The sequence below is a fragment of the Alternaria novae-zelandiae genome (assembly GCF_023758075.1).
Source record: "Alternaria novae-zelandiae strain BMP 2774 chromosome Unknown scaffold_13, whole genome shotgun sequence".
Classification (NCBI taxonomy): Eukaryota; Fungi; Ascomycota; class Dothideomycetes; order Pleosporales; family Pleosporaceae; genus Alternaria; species Alternaria novae-zelandiae.
In genome coordinates this window covers 282,575-306,807 of record NW_026056973.1, presented here as the reverse complement: position 1 = coordinate 306,807, position 24,233 = coordinate 282,575, and the positions used below count along the sequence as shown (strand labels likewise).

General features: G+C 52.0%; 7 protein-coding genes and 1 non-coding gene across 8 annotated transcripts; 3 read left to right on the top strand and 5 right to left on the bottom strand.

Moving 5' to 3' along the window:
* Nucleotides 1–385: 385 nt before the first annotated feature.
* Nucleotides 386–1,720, bottom strand: J4E88_006602 (uncharacterized protein; the record flags this gene model as incomplete). Its single annotated transcript, XM_049400226.1, has 2 exons — nt 386–1,294; nt 1,355–1,720. The coding sequence occupies 2 exons, from the start codon at nt 1,718–1,720 to the stop codon at nt 386–388; spliced, it is 1,275 nt and encodes a 424-aa protein (XP_049253845.1).
* Nucleotides 1,721–3,192: 1,472 nt separating this feature from the next.
* Nucleotides 3,193–4,748, top strand: J4E88_006601 (uncharacterized protein; the record flags this gene model as incomplete). The annotated part of the gene is made up of 2 exons (XM_049400225.1): nt 3,193–3,453; nt 3,504–4,748. 2 exons carry the CDS (start codon nt 3,193–3,195, stop codon nt 4,746–4,748), a joined length of 1,506 nt encoding a protein of 501 aa, XP_049253844.1.
* A 2,747-nt stretch (nt 4,749–7,495) lies between these two features.
* Nucleotides 7,496–7,998, bottom strand: J4E88_006600 (uncharacterized protein; the record flags this gene model as incomplete). Its single annotated transcript, XM_049400224.1, has 2 exons — nt 7,496–7,851; nt 7,914–7,998. The coding sequence occupies 2 exons, from the start codon at nt 7,996–7,998 to the stop codon at nt 7,496–7,498; spliced, it is 441 nt and encodes a 146-aa protein (XP_049253843.1).
* Nucleotides 7,999–11,254: 3,256 nt separating this feature from the next.
* Nucleotides 11,255–11,342, bottom strand: J4E88_006599. Its single transcript has one exon. It is a non-coding gene; the product is annotated as a tRNA-Cys (tRNA).
* Nucleotides 11,343–11,682: 340 nt separating this feature from the next.
* J4E88_006598 (uncharacterized protein) lies at nt 11,683–12,924 on the bottom strand (the record flags this gene model as incomplete). Its single annotated transcript, XM_049400223.1, has 1 exon — nt 11,683–12,924. The coding sequence occupies one exon, from the start codon at nt 12,922–12,924 to the stop codon at nt 11,683–11,685; it is 1,242 nt and encodes a 413-aa protein (XP_049253842.1).
* Nucleotides 12,925–13,416: 492 nt separating this feature from the next.
* J4E88_006597 (uncharacterized protein) lies at nt 13,417–14,424 on the top strand (the record flags this gene model as incomplete). The annotated part of the gene is made up of 1 exon (XM_049400222.1): nt 13,417–14,424. The coding sequence occupies one exon, from the start codon at nt 13,417–13,419 to the stop codon at nt 14,422–14,424; it is 1,008 nt and encodes a 335-aa protein (XP_049253841.1).
* Nucleotides 14,425–14,690: 266 nt separating this feature from the next.
* On the bottom strand, nt 14,691–16,627 carry J4E88_006596 (uncharacterized protein; the record flags this gene model as incomplete). Its single annotated transcript, XM_049400221.1, has 2 exons — nt 14,691–16,522; nt 16,570–16,627. 2 exons carry the CDS (start codon nt 16,625–16,627, stop codon nt 14,691–14,693), a joined length of 1,890 nt encoding a protein of 629 aa, XP_049253840.1.
* A 562-nt stretch (nt 16,628–17,189) lies between these two features.
* J4E88_006595 (uncharacterized protein) lies at nt 17,190–22,238 on the top strand (the record flags this gene model as incomplete). Its single annotated transcript, XM_049400220.1, has 3 exons — nt 17,190–17,411; nt 17,573–19,517; nt 19,570–22,238. The coding sequence occupies 3 exons, from the start codon at nt 17,190–17,192 to the stop codon at nt 22,236–22,238; spliced, it is 4,836 nt and encodes a 1,611-aa protein (XP_049253839.1).
* Nucleotides 22,239–24,233: the final 1,995 nt, after the last annotated feature.

The window sequence follows — 24,233 nt, the reverse complement described above, 5'->3', positions numbered from 1 at the left end:
GCAGCGTCGGCTCAGTCGAACATGGATGGAGTCGAAAAAGCATTGGTTACACGTCGGCTCTCGGACAAGGCGGGTGAATGTGTGGAAGTGTGGTGAGGTCCATGAGAGGCGAGATTGGTTAAGCGTTGAATTGCGAACACGACGTAACGGGTGGTGGTATGAAGACCTTCAAGACAAGTCTGCGTGCAGCAATATCAGCGAGAATGAGAAATCGATTGTACAGACCCCCTTAAACTCCTTGTGCCGCTCAACCTATAAGCTCAGTGGTATCTTTTTGAAAGCTCTAGAACGCCATGCCATGCTGTCTAATATGAATGAACGCCATGACCGTATGCAAACCACTCAACCCTCTTGATGCCAAATCGCCATCCCTCTCGATACACCACTACACCGCCTTCTTACCCAACTCCGGCCCCCAAAAAGCATCAGACTCCTTCTCATACCCCTCCCTCGCCAACTTCCTCCTCTTCGCCTTACTCTCTTCCAACGCATCCCCCTGCACGGCATCCCTCTTCTGCGCCTGATTCAACTTGACCAAATCAACCTTATCCGGATCCCTACAACTCTTCAACTTCTGCACCAGGGTCTTAACCTCCGCTTTGTGTTTCGCTTCCTTCGCCTCGCGCTCTGCCGCCGGCAACGACGCATTGACATAAAGCCGGTGGCTCGAGATGAGCGACGCGCAGTTGCGGAGCGTAATAAGGAGTTTCGCGTGAATGGGACTGGAGGTAGGAACTTTGAGGGAGAGGTAGAATAGGGTGAGTGGTTCGTCGGCGAGGAGATGAGCTGCGAGCCAGATCTGCGAGGGCGTGTACAAGAAATACGCATCCGTCAGCACAGCAACCGTACGCAGCGTGTTCGTCGCAGCACCATACGCGGCATTCACCCTTTCCTCGACCTTCTTCTCAGGCATCTTCATCGCCTGCGCCCCCACCTTGACGGGCACCGCACACATCTTCGCCTGCACCTCCTTTGCGCCCGCCAGCTCCCCCGCAGGCCCTTGGTATTTCCCCCGCGCCATGTCGAGCATCTCCATATGACCGGCTTTGATGGCGCGGAAGGGGTGGCGGACGTCGAGGTTGTAACGTAGCGACTGCACAATGATGTATTCCGGAGCGAGCACGTCTTCGGAGGTTACGGCGCGGCCGGCGCCTTCGGCGTAGGACGAGACGTGGATGGGGAAGAGCTCGACTTTTGTGGCGAGGAACATTATTGTGCGGAGGATGTTGTTGACGTGGTACGTCATGGGTGAGTTGTAGAGGTAGAAGCGGCGGAGGAATTGGATGCATGTTGCCTGGGGGGTTTGTTAGTGATTTTATATCTTTCTGTTTATGTTTGAAGGTTGAGAACGTACGACAACGTTCAAGGGAAAGCTGTAATGGTTTCCCAGAGCGATTGCGCGCTCGCAGAATTCGTTTACTATCTTCAACTCTTCTTCTGCGGTGAGGCAATTGATCTCCGTCACTGTCTGCATACGCGCATCTGGTGTATTTGCGCCGCTGGTTCCACTCCCATTCTCTTTATCCATACCCGAATCGACTCCATTGTTGTCTACGGCGTCGTTGCCGCGCTGGGCTCTTAGACGCGCGACATTGGCTTTGACGCGCTCGGTGGCTTGCACGTTGATCTTCAGGCGCTGCGCAGCGAGTTGCGAGGCGGTAAATGACCAATTGCGGAACTGCGTGGAGCTGCGATAGAGGTCGTCTTCGGTGAGCTGCATCGTCGGGGTGATTGGCCGGCGCTGGGGTGGGCAGAGTTGGCCTAGGACGCGCACTTGGGTGGTGAGAAGGGACGTCACGACGCCATGGCAGGTCCAGCCGAGGCGCGCTTCCCTTCCGCGCTGACTTTCGTTCCGCCAGCACTCTCACCTCCAAGGACCTTTGCCTGACTCTATCATATCTTGCATCACGTGTCGCATCTTGCAACCACCCCAGCACTATCGAACACGATGTTCTTGACGGCCTTGGCTGTACCTGTCCATCACCCAGGGTGAAAGCCATGGCAGTACCACGACCGTGGTCCTGTCAACTGACTAGCGACTTGGAAGTACGCGATGCATGCAGCTTCCAGGCGAGCCCCATCGTGGTGCTGTCTGTAATGCCCTCAATTGTGCTCAAGAAAGGCATCAATTGAGCTCAAGCAATGCCCATGGGGAACGCTACAAGAGACTGTCGCCCCCGCGCCCTCGGCCACGCTCATTCCGAATTTCCCTCAGTCGCCACCTTACTCTCTGCCTCATCTCCGCCACCTATGCTGTTCAACTCAACGACTCCCATGCCAAGGCCGACCATGGAGATCGCCCTTCCGCTTTCCCAGTTACGTACCTCGAGATAAGGGCCTCGGTGCCGCCGTAAACGTCTACCGATACGCACAGTCGGTTGTTCACTTGTCCCGGCTTCTATTATCCAGCATTTTGGGCCGAAATGAGCACAGTACGGTGTGCTTCTCAGCTTCAAGCACATTTTAGAGGACCAGAATTGCGACATCTGACATGCGTTTCCCTCTTCTGGGAAGTCAGCCTGAATCCCCTCGTACACCGACGTACAGCATCACTCCGGTTAAAGTCTACCATCGGCTTACACGCTCACCACCTTCTCTAGAATCGATAGTCGGATTCAAAGCTCTCTGCAGTCATTTGGTCGTGGTGGTCCAGCAGCTCTTGGCAACCAAAGCAGCTTCCTCTTCCGGCTACGCTATCTACCAATCTCCGTCTCCGCGCGAGAAGATCCCACTTTAGTTTGCACCGCATCTGCTGTAGCCCTGCCTTGTTCTCGGCCACCAGCCCTGCAGAATACTGGGGTACACTAGCCGTAGCTCCAGCTCCCATGCTCGAATCCAAGGCGGAATGCTTGCCAAGCATCACACGGCTCTCGGCGTACATGAACGGTCGCCTGCGAGAAGCACCCCCAAGATTCACCAAGGCGCGCCCAGCACTTTACTGCGTCTAACGGCCGCTGTCGTTTCTTCTATACGGTCTTGGTTGCGGCTGCTAACTTTTCGGAGTACCTACGATAGGAAGGTATACTCATGATAGTCATGTGCGGCGTCCTGCACGAGTCTGCATTCTGGGAACTCGGTGGTTCCGCGAGTGTGGTGCAGCGAGGCAAAGATGTATAAAGTGCTGCTTCCTGCTCCCAGGTTCTCGGTTCATCATCAACTGCCAATTGTCAATCCGCAGTCTTGTTCGATACGATGAAGTGGGCTACTATCACCACGGCTTTGTTGCCTTTGGTCGCCGCTCATGGCTTTACCCACCAGCAATATGCCTCTGGAGAGGTTATGGACCTCATGATGTCCGGAAAGGAGGCTGCTTGGGCCAAGCAGCGCGCTGCTGGCGCCTACGACAACAAGCGCTGGAACGGTTTCTCTAAGAAGAGGACCAACAAGAACAAGATTGAGTGCAAGCACGGCCGCGTTGAGGCTGTCAAGGGAGATGCCGACCAGACCTACAAGGTAAGCAGGATTCAGATCAATGATGATTCGCTGAACTAACAATATCACAGTGCAAGAACATCGACATGTACGACTTCAAGACACACGAGGAGCTCGGTGATGCCATTGGTGAGGGAAGTGGTTCCTGGGGTTGGTCGCACAAGGGCCGAGACTTCATTGCCATCGGTCAGACTTACGGTGCCTCCTTCTCTGAGGTCACCAGGGATGGCCAGCTCGAGTACCTTGGTCGCCTCCCCGCCAACAACGACTCCGTCATCTGGCGTGAGATCAAGGTTGTTCGCGACAGCCTCATCGTCGGCTCCGAAGGTGTCGGCCACCATGTCCAGGTCTTCGACCTGAAGAAGCTGCTCAAGCTTTCCCCCAAGAAGCCCTACACTTTCGATATCAAGACCGACACTGCTCTCGTCGACATCAACCAGGGTGTCAAGGGCCGCACCCACACCGTCGTCGCCAACAACGAGAAGAACTACGCCGTCGCCTGCGGTGCTGGCGGTCGCCCCGGTCGCAACGACACCTGTGCCGGTGGACCCATGTTCATCAACATGGACGACCCCACCAAACCCTACGTCTCTGGTTGCAATGGTCAGGATGGCTACACTCACGACGCTCAGTGCATTGTCTACCGTGGTCCTCACAAGAAGTACTACGGCCGTGACATCTGCTACGGCTACAACGAGGACACCCTGACCATCTACGACGTCACCAACAAGGTTGGCTTTGGTAACGCTGGTGCCATCATCTCTCGCACTCCTTACGTCGGTGCTTCGTACACTCATCAGGGTTGGGTTCTCGATGCCATGTGGCAGACCCACATCGTCATGGACGATGAGCTTGACGAGGGCCAAATCGACCCCAACCGCACTGCCGTTGACTCGCCCGCCAAGGACGGCTTCGCCGTGACCTACATCTGGGACATCCAGAACCTCGAGAAGCCCGTCGTCACCGGCTACTACAAGACCACGACCCGCTCCGTCGACCACAACCAATACGTCTACGACGGTCTTGACTACCAATCCAACTACCAAGCCGGTCTCCGCATCCTCGACGTCTCCAGCATCCCCAAGTTCCCCGACGGCTCCAAGGTCAAGGAGATTGCCTACTTTGACGTCTACCCTCCGGATGATGTCAAGCCCGGCGGCGGTGACGCTCTCTGGGACGCTGGTACCTGGTCTGCCTACACCTTTGAGTCTGGTTACGTTGTTATCAACACTATTGACCGTGGTGTCTTTGTTGTTAAGCAGGCTGATGTTAAGGGTAAGAGGAGGGGCCAGGGCAAGTACTGGGGTAAGCACTAGAGTGGACCCGGTAGGATAGATGCCATGCGCGGTAAAAGCGTATAATGGTAGTAAATAAATGAAATGTTCAAACAAACCATTAAATCGTGCCACGTAGACGTGCATCCTTTGAACCCGTGGAAGTCAATTGGTGGAGGCTTGAAACAAACCCCACGCGCAAACGATGGTAGTCCTCGGGCTTGGCACCGGAGAGCATACAAGAACTGTCGTTATCCCCATTCCTCTCCCTTTCCCTTATCACCTTCATTGTATCTCGAATTACCAAAAGCGCGTAGATGGCTGCTTATGTCCTGTTCCGCTTTCTCCTCGAAAATAACAGGCCTCGCCATCATGGAGCAAGGTCTTCTTTGCTAAAAACTACCCACACGACAATCAATGCTTCATACGGATGCGCCTCTTCGAAAAAAATTCCGAGAGCGATATCATGAGATTGTTTCTCTGCAATTCCACATCAGAAACTGCGAAGCGGTGGAGTTCTGATCGGCTTTCCGTGGAGAGTTTGCGGATACGCGTTGTTGGATCGGCACGTATCTTGATGCCAACAAAAAACGGCGAAACATCTTCGCATGTGCCTCTGAACGAAATCAAGATGTTCACGACACATGAGCGCTTGATCGACTGTTTTCCAAACTTGGAAAACTCAAAAACATAATGTCGGCAGCTGATGGACTTGTGGAGTGTGGTCTGCGGGAACCAAAAATACACTATGCGGGTATTATGGACTGGGCGCTGAGCCTGGGTATAAATATCTCGCTCAGTGTTTCTCTTCTCTTCTTTCTTCACTATACTTCTGCGGACAAAAAGACCAAAACAGCCGTCAAAATCGTGCATGTCTGCCTGTTTTTCTGAAAAATTCACCACGTTCATTCACATGTTGCGAAATTCAGGCTACGACATCGTTATGTTCCTGTGCGCTCCTCCAAAAGGCCTCAATCACCGGCAAATGAATTGCGCTTCCCGGTAGCCAGGTTCAATCAAAAAATGCATCGCAAGGCGTGCTATGGCGTTCTTCCTACTGACTTCTTTGCATTGCGGAAGTACCGAAATTAGGAAACTACCTACTTATGTTTGCTGTCCAAACAACTTCGGAAAGCACTGGATGTGTTCTCCTTCTTCTTCTGTTCAAAAAAAACCGAAACGAAAAGGACACCTGGACATGAAAGACGAGCTAGAAGACAGACTCTGTCTGCGCCATGTGTTAGTGTTTTTGCAGTCTTCTCTAGTCAAAATAAAAAGTGTACTGGGATTTTGATGAGACCGAAAACGAAGCTGGGCTGTGACATGTGGAGCAAAAGACTGGTGGGACGAAGTCTACAAAGCAACGCCTTGGGGACATGCGCATCTTTACTTCTTTATGGGTTTGTTGCAATTCTTTTGAACGGCTCCGCACGCTAGCGGGTATAAATACCAGCCTTTTCCTCCACAGTATCTTCTCTTTCTTATCGCACACTTGGGAGTCGTGCATTCCTCAAGAGCTGGCAGAATGAGCCTCATGCCTGTGCCTTTCGCCCTTATTTCAAATTTCACAAGACCAACGTTCATGTCCTTTGTCTCCCCCTCCCGCCCTCAAATTAGCTTGGTCAATTCCCACGTTCGTCATGTTCAAAATATGTTCGAGTGCGCGCGCACACTGAAGCAGTGCGAAAAGCGACATGAAAAGGAACACATGTTTCCGCCGAACGAGATAATTGGACACCGAAAAGTAACAAGGCACAGGCTATTCCGCTAGCCGTTGGGGATTGAGAATACAAAAGCTTACGGTGGTCTGTTCCTTCTCTTCTCTCCTACAATACTTCCTTTGAAACAATTCCAAAACTGGTTATTATTCTTCATATAGACTGCTCCTTCGTTCTTCTGAAAGACGTATCAGACCCTCGCATGAGACCGGGTCTCCTCACCAAAATAGAACACCTTCAATTATATATTTTGCTCGTCACTAAGGTTACACATCAAAATTGCGCGATGCCGATGTATGATCTGGTCGTCTTGCACAAAATCTTAGAGCAATTGACACATGTCCCGGCGGAATGCTGAGAAGGTCAGCTAGCCGTGATCACAATCTTTATATCTATGCTTTCTATGGCTGTCAAAAACAACCCTGCAACTTCTACATGGCTCTGTGCAGCTATAAAGTCTTCCCATTTCTGCGATGAACTCCGGCCCTCTTCAATATCACTGTCCTTTTATTCCCTCCAAAAAGCCCACTATGGCCCACCATGAGATCCTTTCGCTGGAATTGCGCCAGACGATGTCCGATGGCGCATTCTGGCTTTACGACTTCAAACTTGGACGTGTGTGTCCTCATGATCTGGAAATGTCTGAGCTTCTTGATTTAATAAAAGTTGGCACTTTTCACGACAAAATTTCTGTCCTGAGGCTCACTAAAATGAGCAGACAATAAGTTCATGTTTGCGGCAGTCGAACGCCCGCAGGCGATGTCAATATATAATCTTCTTTCGATCGCAAGGAAGACAGCATCAAAATCTACTTCCAATTCTGAAATATCAAAAGTACTAGACCTCCCTCCCATGAGCCTGCTCTCTTGACTTTTTTTGGCTGTTGTTTGGATCAAAAGACACAACCATTTCCAAGTGACTCCTTCTCCAAGGGCAACTTGCAACGGTGCCATGATGTCCCCTAAAGAGAGCTCTTGCGACATGTAATTTTCTTGGAGCCTGGAAAATCATAATTATATCGCTTGCTGCCGTTTCATTACGTACCCATATGCACCGAGTCCAGTACAATCATCAAAACCAGTACATCCCCTCCGTCTCCCCACCCTCCTTCCCAACCTTCAACCCATCCAAACACTTCTTCAACCTTTGCGCCGTCGCCTTCCCATACGCCTCATGCTCATTGAAATCCGGCATCTCATCCTTCCTCGTGATATCCGTGCGCACCCAAACCATCTTCTCATCTCCGCAAGAAGCTTTAATCTGCGCAAACATCTCGTCGTTGAAGCCGCCTCCAAGAGCAACAGCAGCAGGCCGCTGGCCGTAGTTCATGGAGCCGATGTTGGGGGTAGGGTTGGCTGGTGTTCTGGATAAGATGATGTGAGGGATGGAGATGATTGCTTCTTCGACGGAGAGGTTGATGTGGATTACTGGATGAATGTATTAGTTGGATACGTATGTGTGGAGCGTGGCGCAAAGTATCGCGGCGTACCATCGTATTCTGGTCCCACGCCCTCGCGAACGGCCTTTGCGATGTTTGGGTTCCTGCCACAGACTACGATCGGGATGGCTGACATTGTGGACGTGTAGAATCTCGGACGCAGTCGATGGAATGACGAGCTTTGTGCGGTGCCGATGAAAATTGATCGAGATATAGGTTGATATACTCGTCTGACGATCATGTGGTGCTGACAAGATTATGGAGAAACGGCGTCTAGATGCATGTGTGTGCTGACGTGGGCGTGGCTTCGTGTTGTAATGCTCCGGGGCTATGGTGTCTAGTTAAATCCGACGCTAGGACGAGATAGTCTCCAGCTTATGGCGGAGGTGATGCTGTGCAACTCCTCTCATCTTCGACACCGTTCCCATCGACATGCGCATCGCTAAATCGTCTCCGACATGTACCCGATGTGCGAAGACGCAGGCCGAAGGTGGTGACGTTCTGGTCACTGGCTGTGCGTCTTTCGGCACGTTCTTCCCGATGTCGTCACCAGCGGGGGCCCAAAGCATCGCGAACGTTACTAAGAGTTGAACTTTTAAGGACGCTTCATTCGGTTTTAAACATTGCTTAACGAAGCGAGTAGCCGACCGTATAATCAGAAGAGTACTAGCCTCCGACATCACCCTGGTCGCCATAACTGTGCCGCAGACCACCCCGCGCTTGATATCGCATGTGACTGCAATTGCCAGCCCATTATCGCATAGTGGGGATGTATGCAAAATCACGGGAAGACGGTCGCTTCTTCCCAACTGTACGCTCTTACGATTTCTTGTATGGGCATGAATACGCCTACTTTCATCCTTAATCATGGACCTTGTCAGGTCTCGAGAGAGCATCAATATAATGGCTACAGAAGAGCGACCCGAAAACAGTCTTCGCATATCAGACTCAAGATACGTCCTTGAAGGAGAAGAAGATGATGGTTTATGCGAAGGATGCCACGTACTAGCGAAAGAGCAGAAGCCTCCAATGCATGAGACCTATCAGTATCACGCCTTGCACAGGCCACAAGATACCATCAGGCTCCTCGCATGGCCCACAAACCCCGAAGATGTAGCCTACTTGCTTGAAGCTTCGATTGCAGACCTTCCCCTGTACGAAACGGTTTCTTACGCTTGGGGCTATGGAACTGGATGGCCACTCGAACTGAACAAGGATATCGGCACGGCCACGAATAGCACTATTCATCCTCCTTCCAACGTCGATAAGTCGACCTTACACGTGAGCGTCACAGTTAGTCACATACTTCATTTTCTCCGGCCTGCGACAGGTTGGCGCTTACTCTGGATCGACGCAATATGCATCAACCAAAGCGACAACGCAGAGAAGTCTCTCCAAATACCAATGATGGATCAAATTTACTCAAAAGCGGAGAGAGTGATAATCTGGTGCCCGCCATGTAGGATTCATCTAGCCAAAGATTTGGAGACGATAATCGATAAGCTCAACAGCTGGAGAGGTCGTGAGGCCGAGATCTTGGGAGCTCTCACCGACGGATCATTTGGCGATGCAGCCTCTGAGGATCGACAGGAGTGGCTGCCATGGAAATTACCCTCTACACATGAGTTACACATCCCAAAGGCCTGTACCGATGCTCTGAGCTGCGTAATGCGCTTGCCCTGGTTTGAGCGCGTCTGGACTCTGCAAGAGCTGATTCTAGCTCGAGAGGCGGTGATATATTTTGGCCCCAATACACTTAGATGGAAGGAGCTAATCAGCGCGTGCCTTCAGGCGCATACCTGCGATTTCCTGGTGGAATGTAGAAGACTCGCGGAGATTGACGTCTTGCGTAACCTTTACATGGAGTCTGGATCGGTCAGCAACTCAAACTGTGGGAGGGAACTTACATATCACAAAACGCTCTAAGTCCTCTTCCGTGAAGTTCACGTGTACATTTTGCTTCAACAATGATGCGAACGTGCTGACTGCTCGTAGGGCCAACATCCTGCGCATCATCCGCCCCCGCAAAGCCACGAACCCACGCGATAAGGTCTATGGGATAATAGGTTTAATGATTCGACATAACATACCCAGCCCAGGCCTCATAGTGGATTACAGCCTTCCGGTTCTAGATGTGTACCTCTCTGCCTGCGTTGCATGCATGGAAGTTCAAGGAGCTTATACAAACATTACATTCATCCAAGACGCTGGCTCAGTGGCGACAACCAACCAGAAGAGGCCTCATGCTCGGATCACCACACAAGGAGAATATTGGCCGTCTTGGATCCCAGACTGGACAGAGGCGTTACCAAGATCATCGGGTATACTGATGGGATGCCTACAAGCCAACGGTTCTTCAGTCTCGAAAGGAAGAGCATCAAACGCGACCATTCTCGCCCAACACGAGCACATCGGCCGGGTGGAAAAAGTTCCTTGCTTACGGGTTCAGGGAGTACGCGTTTTGACAATCCAAGGCTTTATCCCCCGTCGTGGCAACGACTCGTTCAGCGACTACTATGACCTTCTGGACAAAGCACATTCCGTGTACTGCAACACATCGTTGCCTACACAGCATGCGTATTCGTATGTCGCGAGCGCGCATATACACCCCCGGCGAGATGATCAAGTATTGCCGCAAGTCACAAGCATTTGGTCGTGTATCAAAGACGATGTAACTTCTCCAGGCTGCGATCTGGGGAAAGACAATGATGAGATCAAGTCTACGACGGGAAACAGTACGACAGACGAACCAATCTCCCGTAGGATGCATGGTAGGATCGAACTCGAAGCCCCAGAACCTCTCAACCGAAAGCTAGAACATGTCGAATGTCGCGCTAACGACAGAAAAGAAAGTTCGAACTTCAAGTGCTTCGTGAGCACGACGGGCTTCATGGGCCTCGTATATCCTGACGTGCAGCCCGGAGACGAGATTGTCATCTTATTTGGGCTCGAGATGCCCTTCGTAGTCCGACCAAATGCTGAACCTGGGCATTATCAGCTCATCGGCGAATGTTTTGTCTTAGGTCTAATGGAGGGTGAAGCGATGGAAGGACTAGAGGATTCGCAGGTGGAAGACATCTATCTGTGTTGAACAAAGGGTTGCCCGCGATAATCGAAGGTTATTTGAGAGGCGTTCGCTCCGAAAGAAACTCTCTGGCAACGCGCTGCGTATCTTTTGTAGCAGGGTTATGAAGCGACCTATCCTGTTTTCGTTTGTCCCTGCGACGTATAGTGTCCAAATGTACGTGTGTCTTGCCCCACCATGCTCACACCGGCGCAAAAAGGACGCCACAGCCCTCAACCACGCACCACGCCGCGCCAGTTCTCGACGCCCTCGCTGCGGGCAAAAAGAAGATACTGTTAGCTTGACAAAAAGGCAAAAAGAAACGTTCAGGGCCGAACCGGAGTCGAACCGGTGACTTCGGGAAGACGGTTTTTGGTCAACTGCAGTCCTACACTCTACCACTGAGTTACCGGCCCGTGAGTTCTTTCGATGAATGATTCCGCAATCTGTAGTTAAATATTGCTGAGCACTATGGGCCGACGTGGATGCGGAAAGGAGACCAAGCGACGAGGTGGAGATCGAGACGTGGCGTGTGAGGCAGTAGCGAAGGAGGGGCAGTGGGGCTAGCGCTGAAGGACGGTGATAGGCTGCGAGCCCCAACCTGTGCGCTAGACACGATCCTGTCTAAGCGTGATCAGTATGCCTGAATACGCTGAGCACACAGTTCGAGAGGAAAGTGAAACGCATTACCTGTGAAGAACGCGTATATATGGGGTATCATATTGCGCATCGTATCGCCATGTCACTCCAAACTATCTAAAACTCCAGCTCCTCCACTTCCATCCCGCACTCTTCACACCTCTTCTTTGTCATGCCCGTTTCCGGGTCAAGCACACTCCTGCCCCATTCATGCTCGTGTCGATCATACCTTCCCTTTATCTTCTGCCCGAATTGCGCATCGCCGTTATCGCCTGCTAGCCGCGCCCGTTTGTATGCTTCCACTCTCGTCCTCTTCTTCAGGTCTTCGAGCTTGTTCTTGAACTTCTTTTGCTTCCTTTCCTTGCTCACGACCTGTCGCTTCGCATACTCCTCATCCAACGCCTCTGCTGAACCCCATTTCTGGGGGCTGAAGGCATAAGCTTCGACTTGCAGACGCAGGAAGAGTTGCATAGGATGGAAGAATTGTTTGTGTGGGTTCGGCCGTTCGAGATGAGGGAGGAGTTCTTCGTCTTTGAGTTCGGGGTCGGTAAGGAGGTAGTCGTCTCGAGCTTCGGTTTTGGTGAGTAGGGAGTACTTGTCTGGAAGTTTCTCCCTGCAGATACTGCATACGCCGATGCCGAATATGTCCTGCCACTTCCAGTCGATCTCCAGACTATTGCATTCTCGGCATTTGCCCTTTACGTCGCGCTTGCCGTCGCCGTATTTGCCTTTGAATGTCCCGCTTTCGATCTCGGCGTTTTCAGCAGCCTCGAGCAGTGCGGCTTCCTCGTCTTCTTCTTCCTTGCCATTGACGGTGTCCAAGATAGAGATACCTGGCTCATAAGGTCCGGCCCGGTTGGCGCGGAGCTTTCGTCTTATGCGCTCCCTTTCCCACTCTACCATTGATACGCCCTCTGGCTTCTGTTCCTCATTCTGTTGTCCTTTCCGCATAGCCTTATTATGTGGGTCGTCTACGGTACTCAGGAACCCACCCTTCGTGTCCGTCATTTTACTGAAGTCGTAGTCGATGAAGTCGGATCTCGCGTACTTCTTCGCTGGCTGGATATAATCGTTCGAGGGTGGCTGTATGAAGCCATTTTGGTCGCGCTTCTGGGGAGACGCTGCAGCCGCATTACGAACGGTGGCTGGAGTTTGCGCGGCGGTGATGGACGAGTATGCGCGCTTCGCACCTGCGACCGGCGCTGGTGAAGGTTTCGATGATTGTGTCTGTTGTGCAGCCGCCTTCGCCCTCAGACGAGCCTCCTCCATGCGCCTGATTTGCTCTGGAGTGGGCGGATTTGGCGGGAGCTTGCCCGCTGAGCGAGTCGCTCGTGGCGGCGTTGATGGTCGTCCGGACATGTCGAGATGATGGGAGGGTTTAGATGTGGTTGTGATACGCTCGCTCGTACTCGAGTGAATTAGTCAAGAGTTGCCTGACAGGAGGGCTAGAGGCGCGCAAGTGGCGAGTGTCATCGGGGTTAGAGCGATGTGGAACCGGGACCCTTGTTCCTGAGCAATGATGTACGCCAAGAGATCTCACGATCTGTACCTTCCGATGCGCATCTCAAATCACTATCCACATGCTAATGAAGTCTGCAAAATCGTTTCCAATCTTCCATGATGACATATTTGTCACATCCGGAAAAGGGCGGTTTGCCATGCTGCGCCCTTACCAATCCCCTATGACTCTTACGTGTGGCTGTGAGCGGCACAATTCACAGCGGCTGTCATGACGAACCATGGCACTCTTCACAGAGTGGACCCAGCATACAGTGTTGCTTAGTTTAATGACCGAACATCCCGCATAATGCTCCTGCCGTCATTTCTCCAGAAACCATTTCCGCTATTATCATGTCAGACGCGAGCACACGTGCGCACGTGGCGAGCCCTTCGGCGGCCTCGCTAATCCCTACTGCCGATCCCCAAGAAAATGTCCAAACCTCAGCACCGGAGGACAGCGAGTACAGCAGCGACGAGCCCACGACCGCAGCCGCAAGACGAAGGAAGCGAAAACAGCTTCGCAAAGAAGAGCGTAAACAAGAGAAGCAAAGGCACGACTCCGCCCTTCCTACGCCCACACATTCCGACACCGAGACACCAATAAACCAACCCCGCAACCAGCCGAACAAGTCACCAAAGCAAAGTCACAAGCCTGCCACCGAAACCTCCGACTCGACCATTCCCATACCACAATCGCCCTCAATGGCGAAACCCGCCGCGCAAACCGCATACCCCCTCCTCATAGCCTCCATCGGCAACCCAGGCGCAACCTACGCCAACACGCTCCACTCTGCTGGCCACATCGTCACCTCCGCTCTCGCAGAAGCAAAGCGCTATGGCCCTTTCCAAAAGGGCATGTCGGGCCTAATTTCAAAACCTCCAGCCACACACATGGCATTTGGCCTGACCGGATACCGGAGAGTAGCGACAGACAAAGATGCAATGGACGACTGGACATTTTGGCAGTCTACATCGTTGATGAACATAAGCGGGGGCTCAGTGAAAAAGGCTTACAGTGAGTGGTTGCGCGGCGTACGGCAGGCTGCGGGGAGTGCGACGTTAGAAGGGAGGTTGGTTATTGTGCACGATGAGCTTGAGTCTGCGCTGGGTAAGGTTACAATTCGAGATGGTGCCGCGAGCGCGAAAGGGCATAACGGCATTAAGAGCTGTCAGGGAAGTCTGGGAGGCGTAAAGTGGTGGAGAGTAGGCGTTGGAATAGGGAGACCCGAAAGTAGGGATCCCAATGTGGTGAGCAAGTATGTGCTTGGGAAGATGACGTCGTATCAGCGGGCGCAGCTGGAGAAGACTACTATACCGGTGTATAAGGCGTTGGAGGATATTGCTTCAGGTAAGAAGTAAGATCTTTGCACAGGGCGATGAAGCATTTCTAAGGCGTTTGGGACGATACCCTATGAGCCACCGTAAGGCGCTCTGCATGAGAAGTAACAATACAATGTATGAATATTCAACTGAATGCTGTAAACGATGAAGCATATAAAGGTATCGTGCGATAAACCAGAATCCAATGCTCAGGACAACCCCATACTCCGATAACATATGTCTTGAACATATTGATCAACCAGACGAAAACGCAACACACTCCTATGCAAAACGCCAGTGAACAATCAAGAACCAACAATCGTAGTACCGTTCTTCCTCAGCCTCTTTCTCTCTTCGAGTCTTCTTCTTGCTTGCTCTTTGCGGTCAACAGGTAACATCTGGCTCCGGTCATGCGTCACTTGCGCAGAACCTTCTGCATGGTGTGCTGTGATTTTCGAGAGGTCAAACTTGTTGTCGGTAGGAGCATGGTGAGATGCTGCATTGACTTTTGACTCGTCCGGCCTCTGTCTCTCCTCTCTCTTCGACGAAACGGAGGTTGCCTCGAGCTCTGAGACGTGTGTCGCCTTCTCAGTCGCACGTTCTCGGCGTCGTGTGGGTTCAGCCTTATGCTCGGGAACTGTGACCTTCTCGTTTGACTTGGTTGTCTCCGTCGACCTTACGTGCGATACGGATTTCGATACTCGATGTTGCTTTGGTGGTGGGTTCCACTCAGGCCGTGAGTATGGCTGACCAGTAGAGACCGGTAGAGCCATTTTGTCCATTTGCGCTATCGAACTGTTGTTAATCTCCATCCAGGGATCAAGACCCGGAGATGGTACAGGCAACGGACTGGACGGCGGGATCGCGGCGGGCGATTTTGGCGCATGATTCTCGTCAGTTGCGACTGGTCTGCGAATCTTCAGTGGCGATCTCTGGGGTTGCTCTTGCTGAGGCTGTGCAAGCGCCTTCTCCAGTGTAACCTCAAAGGGGCGTGCCGGTGCACGAGGCGATCTGCCTAGGATGATAGAGGCTTCACCCTCTGCTGTTCCAAGTCTGGATGGGAGCACTGGTCGGTTCAATGTGTCAGGGATCGTACCACGGCGGTGACGGTGGGGCTTGGGCGACGAGTTCTCTTTGGTAGACGAAGCCATGCTGTTATTGGGAGCGAATGACACTTCAGGATCCATATCTAAGCCACGTGTGGGCGACTGCGGGTTATCTTTATTCGCATCTTCGTATATCTCGAATGGAGCTTTGTTCTGTTGAAGTTCAGAGGAAGGTACCGAGCCTGACGCTTCTAGGACTGTGATTCGGGCTTTCAGCGCTGCGATCTCGATACTCGACGACATGCTCTCGGCCATCGCTTGACGTAGCCTTTCCTGAAGATCCTTGTTCTGTTGTTCCAGGTCTCGCTCTCGTTGCCTGTATCGCTTGCGTTCCTGCTCGAGCTTGGTGGATAGTTCCGTGGCTTCACCGTCCTTCTTCATGGCGAACTTTTTCGCCAGCTGCTGCTTAGCAATGACCTTCTTCATCTCCTTCTCGCTCTTGTCCGCGTAGCTCTCGTATTGCTCCTTCCAGTATTTTCCAGACTCCGAACGCGGGGCACCCAAGTCTATTGTGATGTCGCTGTCGTCTCGCGCCTTCGGTTTCTGTCCCGACTTCGGCTGTGTGGTTGTCCGCGCGTCAAGGAGGGCTTCGGTGAGGCGGGTGCGCGGTCGTTTGTCACTTTCCGGGTCAAGCTTCAGTTGTGTGCCAGGTGTCCAAGGGCTCGGGAACTTCCCGGGGCAGTCACTTGGTATGCCGGTCTTGCCAATATTGCCGCGCTTGCCTTCATTGTCTACCACGTGCGACCCGAACGACACCTGCTTCCTTCCCTTGCTTGCGGTACCGGGCGTCATGAGGATGCCGCCTGGCTGTTTCGAGGGAGAGATGGGCGGCCCACTCTCTTTCGGCGCGGGGAGATTAAATGCTTTTGCGTTCGCTGCATCTATCCTCGCCTTCCTCTCGCTCTTCTTGGAGGCATCTTTCGCTTCTTCGGGTGCAGGCGTTCCAAATATGGCGTGCTTGAAAGCTTTGACGGCGAACTGATGAGCGGGCGTCTCGGGAGGTTCGATGAAGGTGGACTCGTAGTCATTTTCTAAGACTATTAGTACGTCTCTGGACGCGTAGCTCAGTGAGACAAACCAGGCTGGAGATCTTCTATCACGTTTGTGATGCGCGGACCGGTAATCCACGAGAACATGGCGAAGCGTGGGTCGTCGTCGTGGGGCGAGAGGAGAGAACTAAGAGGGTTGGTGGGAGGATGGGGATCGCATGCGCCGTGTGGATATTTCCGTGTTTGTTTGGCGGATTGTTTACTCGCAGAAAACGAGGGCTGAAGGTGGACTGGACGTTTTCGTGCACCTCGAATAGTTCCAGATGAGTCGCAAACACCTCCGGGATAGCATGCGACAGGCTGCTAGCGCATCGTCAGGGTAAGGGAAGGTGTGGTGCTGTTTGTTGTGCCTGCTCGCTGATCTCCAGACAAGAGGAAGTCGCGTCCGGCGGCTCTGCTGGCGCCTGCAGGGATGGCGCGGAAAGGAAGGGTAGCGGGGCGTCGCCAACATATCGCCCCCACCGACCGCTACTCGACGTGCGCTGGCCACGAAGTCTCTACATATCGCCATTCTCATCACTTTTCATTCACTACAAATTTTTAAGATCGAGATGTCTGCAGTGTGAAGGGCAGCGGCTACGGCTGCTAGTCTCTCCGTCAATACCCATACTATATGACGGCCTATTCAATCAACCACCAGTAGCCCACTATGGCACCGCTAAGAACACCAAAGAACAAGAAACAAACGCACAATGCATCCACGCCGGGAGATGACGACATGGGCCCAACAAGCCCGCTCGGGGAACCGCGACCTTCGCTGGTCTCACACACCTCGGAAACCTACGAGAAGGCACAAGAAGATGAACGCGAAGTCTTGAAGGCTGTGTTCATGGACGACTATGAAGAATCAGAAGCCAAGGGAGCATGGAGCGTAAGTAGAGAAACCTCACCGTTAGAGTCGCCGTCCAGGCTCTACGCCCACACGGCCTGGAGACCTGCGACAACGTACCCTTTAAGATGTGTTCAAGTTTTGCATCCAAATTGTGCAAAACCAGAGTATTCATCACTGGACCTCCGCTAACTAGATGGCAGAAAACTACAGATCGCGTATTGCGCGTCAAGTTGACGTCTTTCTCTAACGAAAAGATCTCCATCACGCTTTGTGCGAAGCTTACCGCTACTTACCCCAAGACCCTGCCCGAACTTTCACTAGAGGACTGTGGCAGCCTTAGGAAAAGCACGTGGGACAGGCTCTATGGCCTGCTCAAGTCTCGACCTCGTGAACTGCTAGGCGAGGTGATGATCTACGATATTGCGACGGCCATTCAAGAGATACTAGAGGACGAGATCGCTGTCCGCGAGACGGACGGTACCTACGAGAATCTGGACGCCGAGCGAGCAGTACAAGAAGCCGCTGCTGTCGAACATCTAAAGCAACAGGAAGAAGAGTTGCAGAAAAAGCGTGACGAAGAGAAGGCTGAGGAGGAGCGTCTTTTGCAGCAGATGGTAGGTGACGAAATGCGCCGAAAAGACCTGTTGGCAAAGCGCAAGAAGCACCGTGTGTCCGCCAATACTCCGCCTTCGTACTTTCCCAGCGCCGAAAGTAACAACTACATCTCATTCGACAGGACGATCGTTATCCAGCACGAAGACACGACCATCCAATGCAGTGGCGTTGAGAATCCGCTTCCTTTGCGTTCTGGCCCTTTGACCGAACAGCTGTTGGTGAAACCGGCCGGAAGCACAGCAACGCTTACATTAGTACTAAAACGTGCTCGGGTGGGGGGCGGAAACGCTGCTGCTGGCCCACAGCTAAAAAAGGCCGTTATGGAATTCGAAGACGAGATGGAAGAGATCAAGCGACTGCGGCAAGGAGCCATCATGGCGGTGCTGGAGTTCAAAGTAGAGCATCTACCCGATTCAGGATGGGAGATTAGCATCCTCATGGATCACGCCGACAAAGGATCTCTAGGCGAGCGGCTTGCCGACGATGGACCCCTACCAGTCGCAAGAGTTCGTTCCTGGACCATCGAGCTTCTAGAAGCACTGGACTTCTATCACCGCAACGGTATAGTCCATAAGCGCATTCACCCTCACAACATCCTGTTCAAGAGATCGCCCGGTGGTGGAATCACAGTATTGCTAACCGACGCCAGCTTTCAAGGCTCTCTTTATCATCTGCGAAGCTTGTGTTGGGATGAACAGCCGATGAAGATTGTAAGATCGTTTTACTGGATAGCGCCCGAGCTGTCTCAGGATGCGCGTCACACCCGCAAGACGGATGTATGGGATCTCGGCGTCACGTTCCTTCAGATGCTTTTCGGCCTCGATGTGCCTGAAAAGTACAATTCGCCAAAAGAACTGTCCGATATTCTTGGCTGCTCCGAACCGTTACAAGAAGTTCTGCGCAAGTTCTTCAAGCCCGACCCCAAGAAACGACCCTCGGCCTTTGACCTCATCCCATGTGAGTTCTTGCGCGACGATGTAGACGTATACGAGCGACCCCCCACACCTGTACGTTCGAGGAACTCTTCAACTTCATTGGGTCGGTATAGGCTGCGACGAGAGTCTTCCTCTGGTGTTGTTCCATCATACTCACGATACGCGAATGACTGGGCCGAACAAGGTCGCTTGGGTAAGGGCGGGTACGGCGAAGTCGTAAAGGCCCGCAACAAAGTCGATGGTCGTCTGTATGCTATCAAAAAGATCAAGCAGAAGTCTGCTGCAGCGTTAAGCGAAGTTCTTTCGGAAGTCATGCTACTTTCACGGCTCAACCACAGCTGTGTGGTACGTTATTACACCGCCTGGCCAGAGGCCGAAGCAGATGATTACTATGACTCGGCAACGTCAGATGGCGACGAGTCTGACTGGGAATCGGACGTTTCTCCAGGCACCACTACGACTGATGGTGGCGGTTACGGAAAAAGCACTGGTGGTTTAGACTTCATCAGCTCCAGTGGATATCCCAAGATCGAATTTGGGTCTGATGCAGAATCGGAAGATGACGTCGGTGCAGTAATCTTTGGCTCCGACTCAGGTAAGCAGCCAAGGGCATGGATCGATCTGTACAACAAGCTGACTGAAGACAGAAGATGAGGCAAGTATAGGACCACTCTCGCCAGTCAAGAAACGCGCCATGTCCGACTCAACACCTGTAAAACCCTCGAGGTCAATCTTGTACATTCAAATGGAGTTTTGCGAGAAGCAGACACTCCGAGATTTGATACGTACCGGACTTTATGACGATCCAGACGAGTACTGGAGATTGTTCCGGCAGATTCTCGAAGGGCTCGCTCACATCCATGGCCACGGTATCATTCATCGTGACCTCAAACCTGACAACGTCTTCATCGATATGGCTAAGGTGCCTAAGATTGGTGACTTTGGACTAGCCACCAGTGGCCAGTATCAGAGACCTGATACAAAGTCCCCCAACGGTACCCAGGATGGCGGCGACATGACGCGGAGTGTCGGTACCGCGCTTTACGTTGCTCCTGAGCTCAGCTCGACCGTTATCGGCGACTACAACAACAAGGTGGACATGTACTCCATGGGCATCATCTTCTTCGAGATGTGTTTTCCTCTAAGGACTGCCATGGAGCGCGACAAAGTCATTCGATCGTTGCGGGAGCGGAAACATGATCTTCCACAAGAGTTTGAGACACCGGAAAAGTCGTTGCAGGGTAGCATCATCAAGTCACTCATCAGCCATCGCCCTTCAGAGAGACCTGGATGTACGGAGCTTCTGAGAAGCGGCAAGGTGCCTGCTCAGATGGAGGACGAGGCCGTCAAAGAAGCGCTCAAGGCCCTCTCGGATCGAAACTCACCACACTACGCAAAGATGATGGCTGCTCTTTTCTCACAAAAGCCCGATACGCAAGCAAAAGACCATGCTTGGGATCTGAGCGCGACCACTCAGAAGATCAAGGCCAATGATGTGCTTCTACAGAATCTCGTGAGGGACAGATTGGCCATGGTCTTTCGGAGCCATGGCGCTGTAGAGATACAACGTCAAGTTCTACTACCCTGGTCCGACCACTATGCGGACACGAAAGTTGTCAAGCTTTTCGATCCCTCTGGAACCCTGGTGCAGCTACCTTACGACTTGACATTGCCGTATGCACGTAGTATTGGTAGAGGTGGAGCGTTTCTGGAGAAGACTTTTACGATTGGTCATGTCTATCGTGACGACTACACCGGAAGTGCTCCACGTAGTAACGGCGAGGCAGACTTTGATATATTGTCATACGATACGCTTGACCTTACTTTGAAGGAGGCAGAGGTTCTCAAGGTCGTTGATGAGATCATCGATGAGTTTCCTTCATTTCGATCAACGCAGATGTGCTTCCATCTGAATCACGCCGACCTGTTAGATATGATCATGGAATTCTGCAGGATAAGTGTTCCAAAGCGCGCGGCGGTCAAGGCAGTTCTTAGTAAGCTGAATATCGGAAAGAACAACTGGCAGTTGATTCGCAACGAATTACGGTCCTCCGATATAGGTATTCCATCGACATCCTTAGATGATCTGGCGCGCTTCGATTGGCGCGATACCCCAGAAAAGGCTTTTGCGAAGCTGCGGCGACTCTTCGAGGGCACCAAGTGCCTTGATCGGACTCACGTCGTCTTTGCACACCTAACTTCTGTTATCAATTACATGAAGTTGTGGGGCGTGAAGCGCAAGGTCTACATCAGTGTACTGAGCAGCTTCAATGAGAAGTTCTATTCCGGTGGCATCCTCTTCCAATGTCTGTTCGACACAAAGCAGAGGGAAGTGCTTGCTGCAGGTGGCCGGTACGATAAGCTGATCGAAGAATACTGCCCGAGAGGCTCGAGTCATGCACATCCAGCGGCTGCTTACCACGCTGTTGGTGTAAACTTGGGGTGGGACAGACTCGTCAACTCCATGAGCCGATACATCAAGAAGCCTGAGAAGTCAACGTTCTTGCGGAAGCACGCTGAAGAAGATACGCCATCCATCTCTTGGATGCCACGACGCTGTGACTGTCTAGTCGCTAGCTTCGATCCGAACGTCCTCCGTTCCACTGGCATCAAGATGGTAGCAGACCTCATCGCCCATGGCTATACCGCCGAACTCGCCGTCGATGCGCACTCCATCGAAGACATTTTACGTCACTATCGCGAAGACAGACATAGCTGGGTGATCGTGATCAAACACGGCGTCGCCCCTGACAAGCCGGAGCTCAAGGTCAAATCCATCGCAAAGAAAGAAGACACAGATTTGCGCAGCACCGATCTTTTGAACTACCTGCGCAACGAGCTCCGAGACCGCGAAGAACGCGAAGGAAGCGCAGCCCGCCTCATCAAGGCTCCGCCACCAACCTCAAGCAACACTTCCAACGCGTCAAAAGCGAACGTCGACGTCCTTATCGCCCAACATCGATCTAAGAAGAGCAACAAGTGGTCTATTGTCGAAGCCGCACAATCGCGATCGACAGATTTACTTTCCGCGTTCCAATCCGCACCCATCGCTGCTATCGAGTCAAAGGAAGAGGTCATGAACTTGCTCAAGGAGACGCGTCTCAGCGATCCAGACTCGTGGCGTTACTTTATACAAAAGATGCCGCTTGCTGAGAGGAAATATCTGCAAGAGCTGCACGACTTACTGCTGGGTTACAGAGCGAAGTGGGTAGAGAACAAGGGCGAAGGTGGAACAAATAGAGAAGGAGCTGTAGGAAAGGCTTTCGTGTACAACTTCAGGACTGGAGGGTGCTTGCTGTATGATTTGGAGAGTTGATGACGACACACAGATGGTTGGGAATCCTTAAGGCGAAGCACCGGCAGACAGGCAGTGTAGTCACCAATTGAGAGATATCCCCTCTTGTTACATAGTCTTCTCTTTCGCCGGCGGTACAGCAGTCCATCAGTGAGTACTCTCTACTGGTTATAGTATACACAGCTCCCTTGATTAAATCGCCAGTATTTCCAGAGCACCATTTCCGCTGCCTATATATATATCAAATACCTAGACGATAACTAGGCGATACGTTTAGTAGTCGTATATAGGCAGCGGGTACGTAAAGACGACGTCGAGTTTGCATATATTGCTGTCGAAGAAGCAGGTTGACTGGCAGCACGTGATATTCTAATAAGAAATCGACTGTACGAAGATATGATCATCCATAGACAAATATCTGCAAGTATGTTCTACTTAAGGCGGGAGGACTAAGAGTAAAGGCACGGGCATGTAGTGCGGCCCGTCGATGATAATCTACAGATGCGGGGTTACATCCTGCAAATGGTGCGAGACTTGCTTTTCGCCTGCCTGAGTAAGCTGCGTGATGACGTCGGTGATGCCAGTCCTCCTGGTCAAACTGCAGTGACGCAGATGGCTGCCAGGCAACGAGGCGCAGCGCGCGCCATACATAACGGATCTATACCCGACTTGGTTTAGCTGAAGGCTGTCCCTCATTCTCTCCACATACAATGAAATAGATCAGTCCTAAGCATCTGAAGCACCTCTTCCCAGAACGAAGGCCATCAGTGGTGCCTAGCACAATCTCATTGTCCTTTTCGGGGGTCAGGCTAGCGCAGTGGTCAGCAATGCCTCGATGGAAGAATGACGGCGCTTCTCCTGTCAAGCCCACCCTTCGCCCGCTTAGCTGCGATAAAGCGATCCATACCATGTAGGTCTTAGATTACCGCCGCCCTAGCGTTGAAGAATTATGTTCTGAGTTTCACAGATTGATAGCAGTGCCCGGAGTAGGTACCAAACCACCAGACGAGTGGACTGACAAGGCTGGGAACCTCTGGTTATCGGGGATCGACGCTCCTGGGATTGCTTTATATGCATACGACCATAATATCACTAATTCTGATCCCAATCTATGGATGCGCTTTTCCGATTTAGGACAAGATCTCCTGCTGCTCATCTTGACTCTGCTTGAGGACGGCCTTGTAAGTAACCCAAGAAACCTCATCGGGCGCTGGACCAGGTCAATTTAACTTTTGGAACTTCAGATTTGCCCTGTACTCTTCGTGGGACACAGTCTCGGGGGCATCATTGTCAAAGAGGTACTGTTTCCGGCGCTACATAGATTCTGTAGCTCCCTATCTTGCTGATAAGAATTAGACGCTCCGTCATGCCTCTGAACGTACCACGTTAGCTTGTGATCTGTTCAGAAACAACCTAGCGGGCGCCATACTCATGGGAACCCCTCATTCCGTGTCCGAGGAACAGAGCAAATGGAGAGACATCGCGTGGCTCCCTTATTTGAACACTCCGCGACTGATGAAACCACCGATTGACCAGGGATGTATCAGAGAACTGGCTGCACGTTGCTCTTCATTTGAACAAGGGGGGGTGACATGCTCAATTCTTACGATATTTGAAGAGCGTGCCACAAAACTGCGCACATGGCCTCGCTTCAAACAAATTAAGGTATGTTTTTGGATCACGGATACTACATGGTGTTCTTGTCACATTCACTGTACTGACAGATTAGTTCGTGGACAGACAGCTCGTATGGACAAATAGCCGTGAGGAGTCTATCGTTGGGATTGACTCTGATCATCGAGATCTTTGTAATGGCTCTGATAATCCATTGGTGCTCAAGTTCATTAGAAGTGCACTTGTAAACGCGCGACTTCGTATCTCATCGAAACCTAATGATCCTGGTGAGTACAATTTTGCACCATCCCAAGGTGTAGCAACTTGCGTTTCCTTTCGAAGCTTCCCTCTAACGCTTGACAGAGTGGTGTCTCGAACGCGAAGAGCTCAATGAGTATGCCT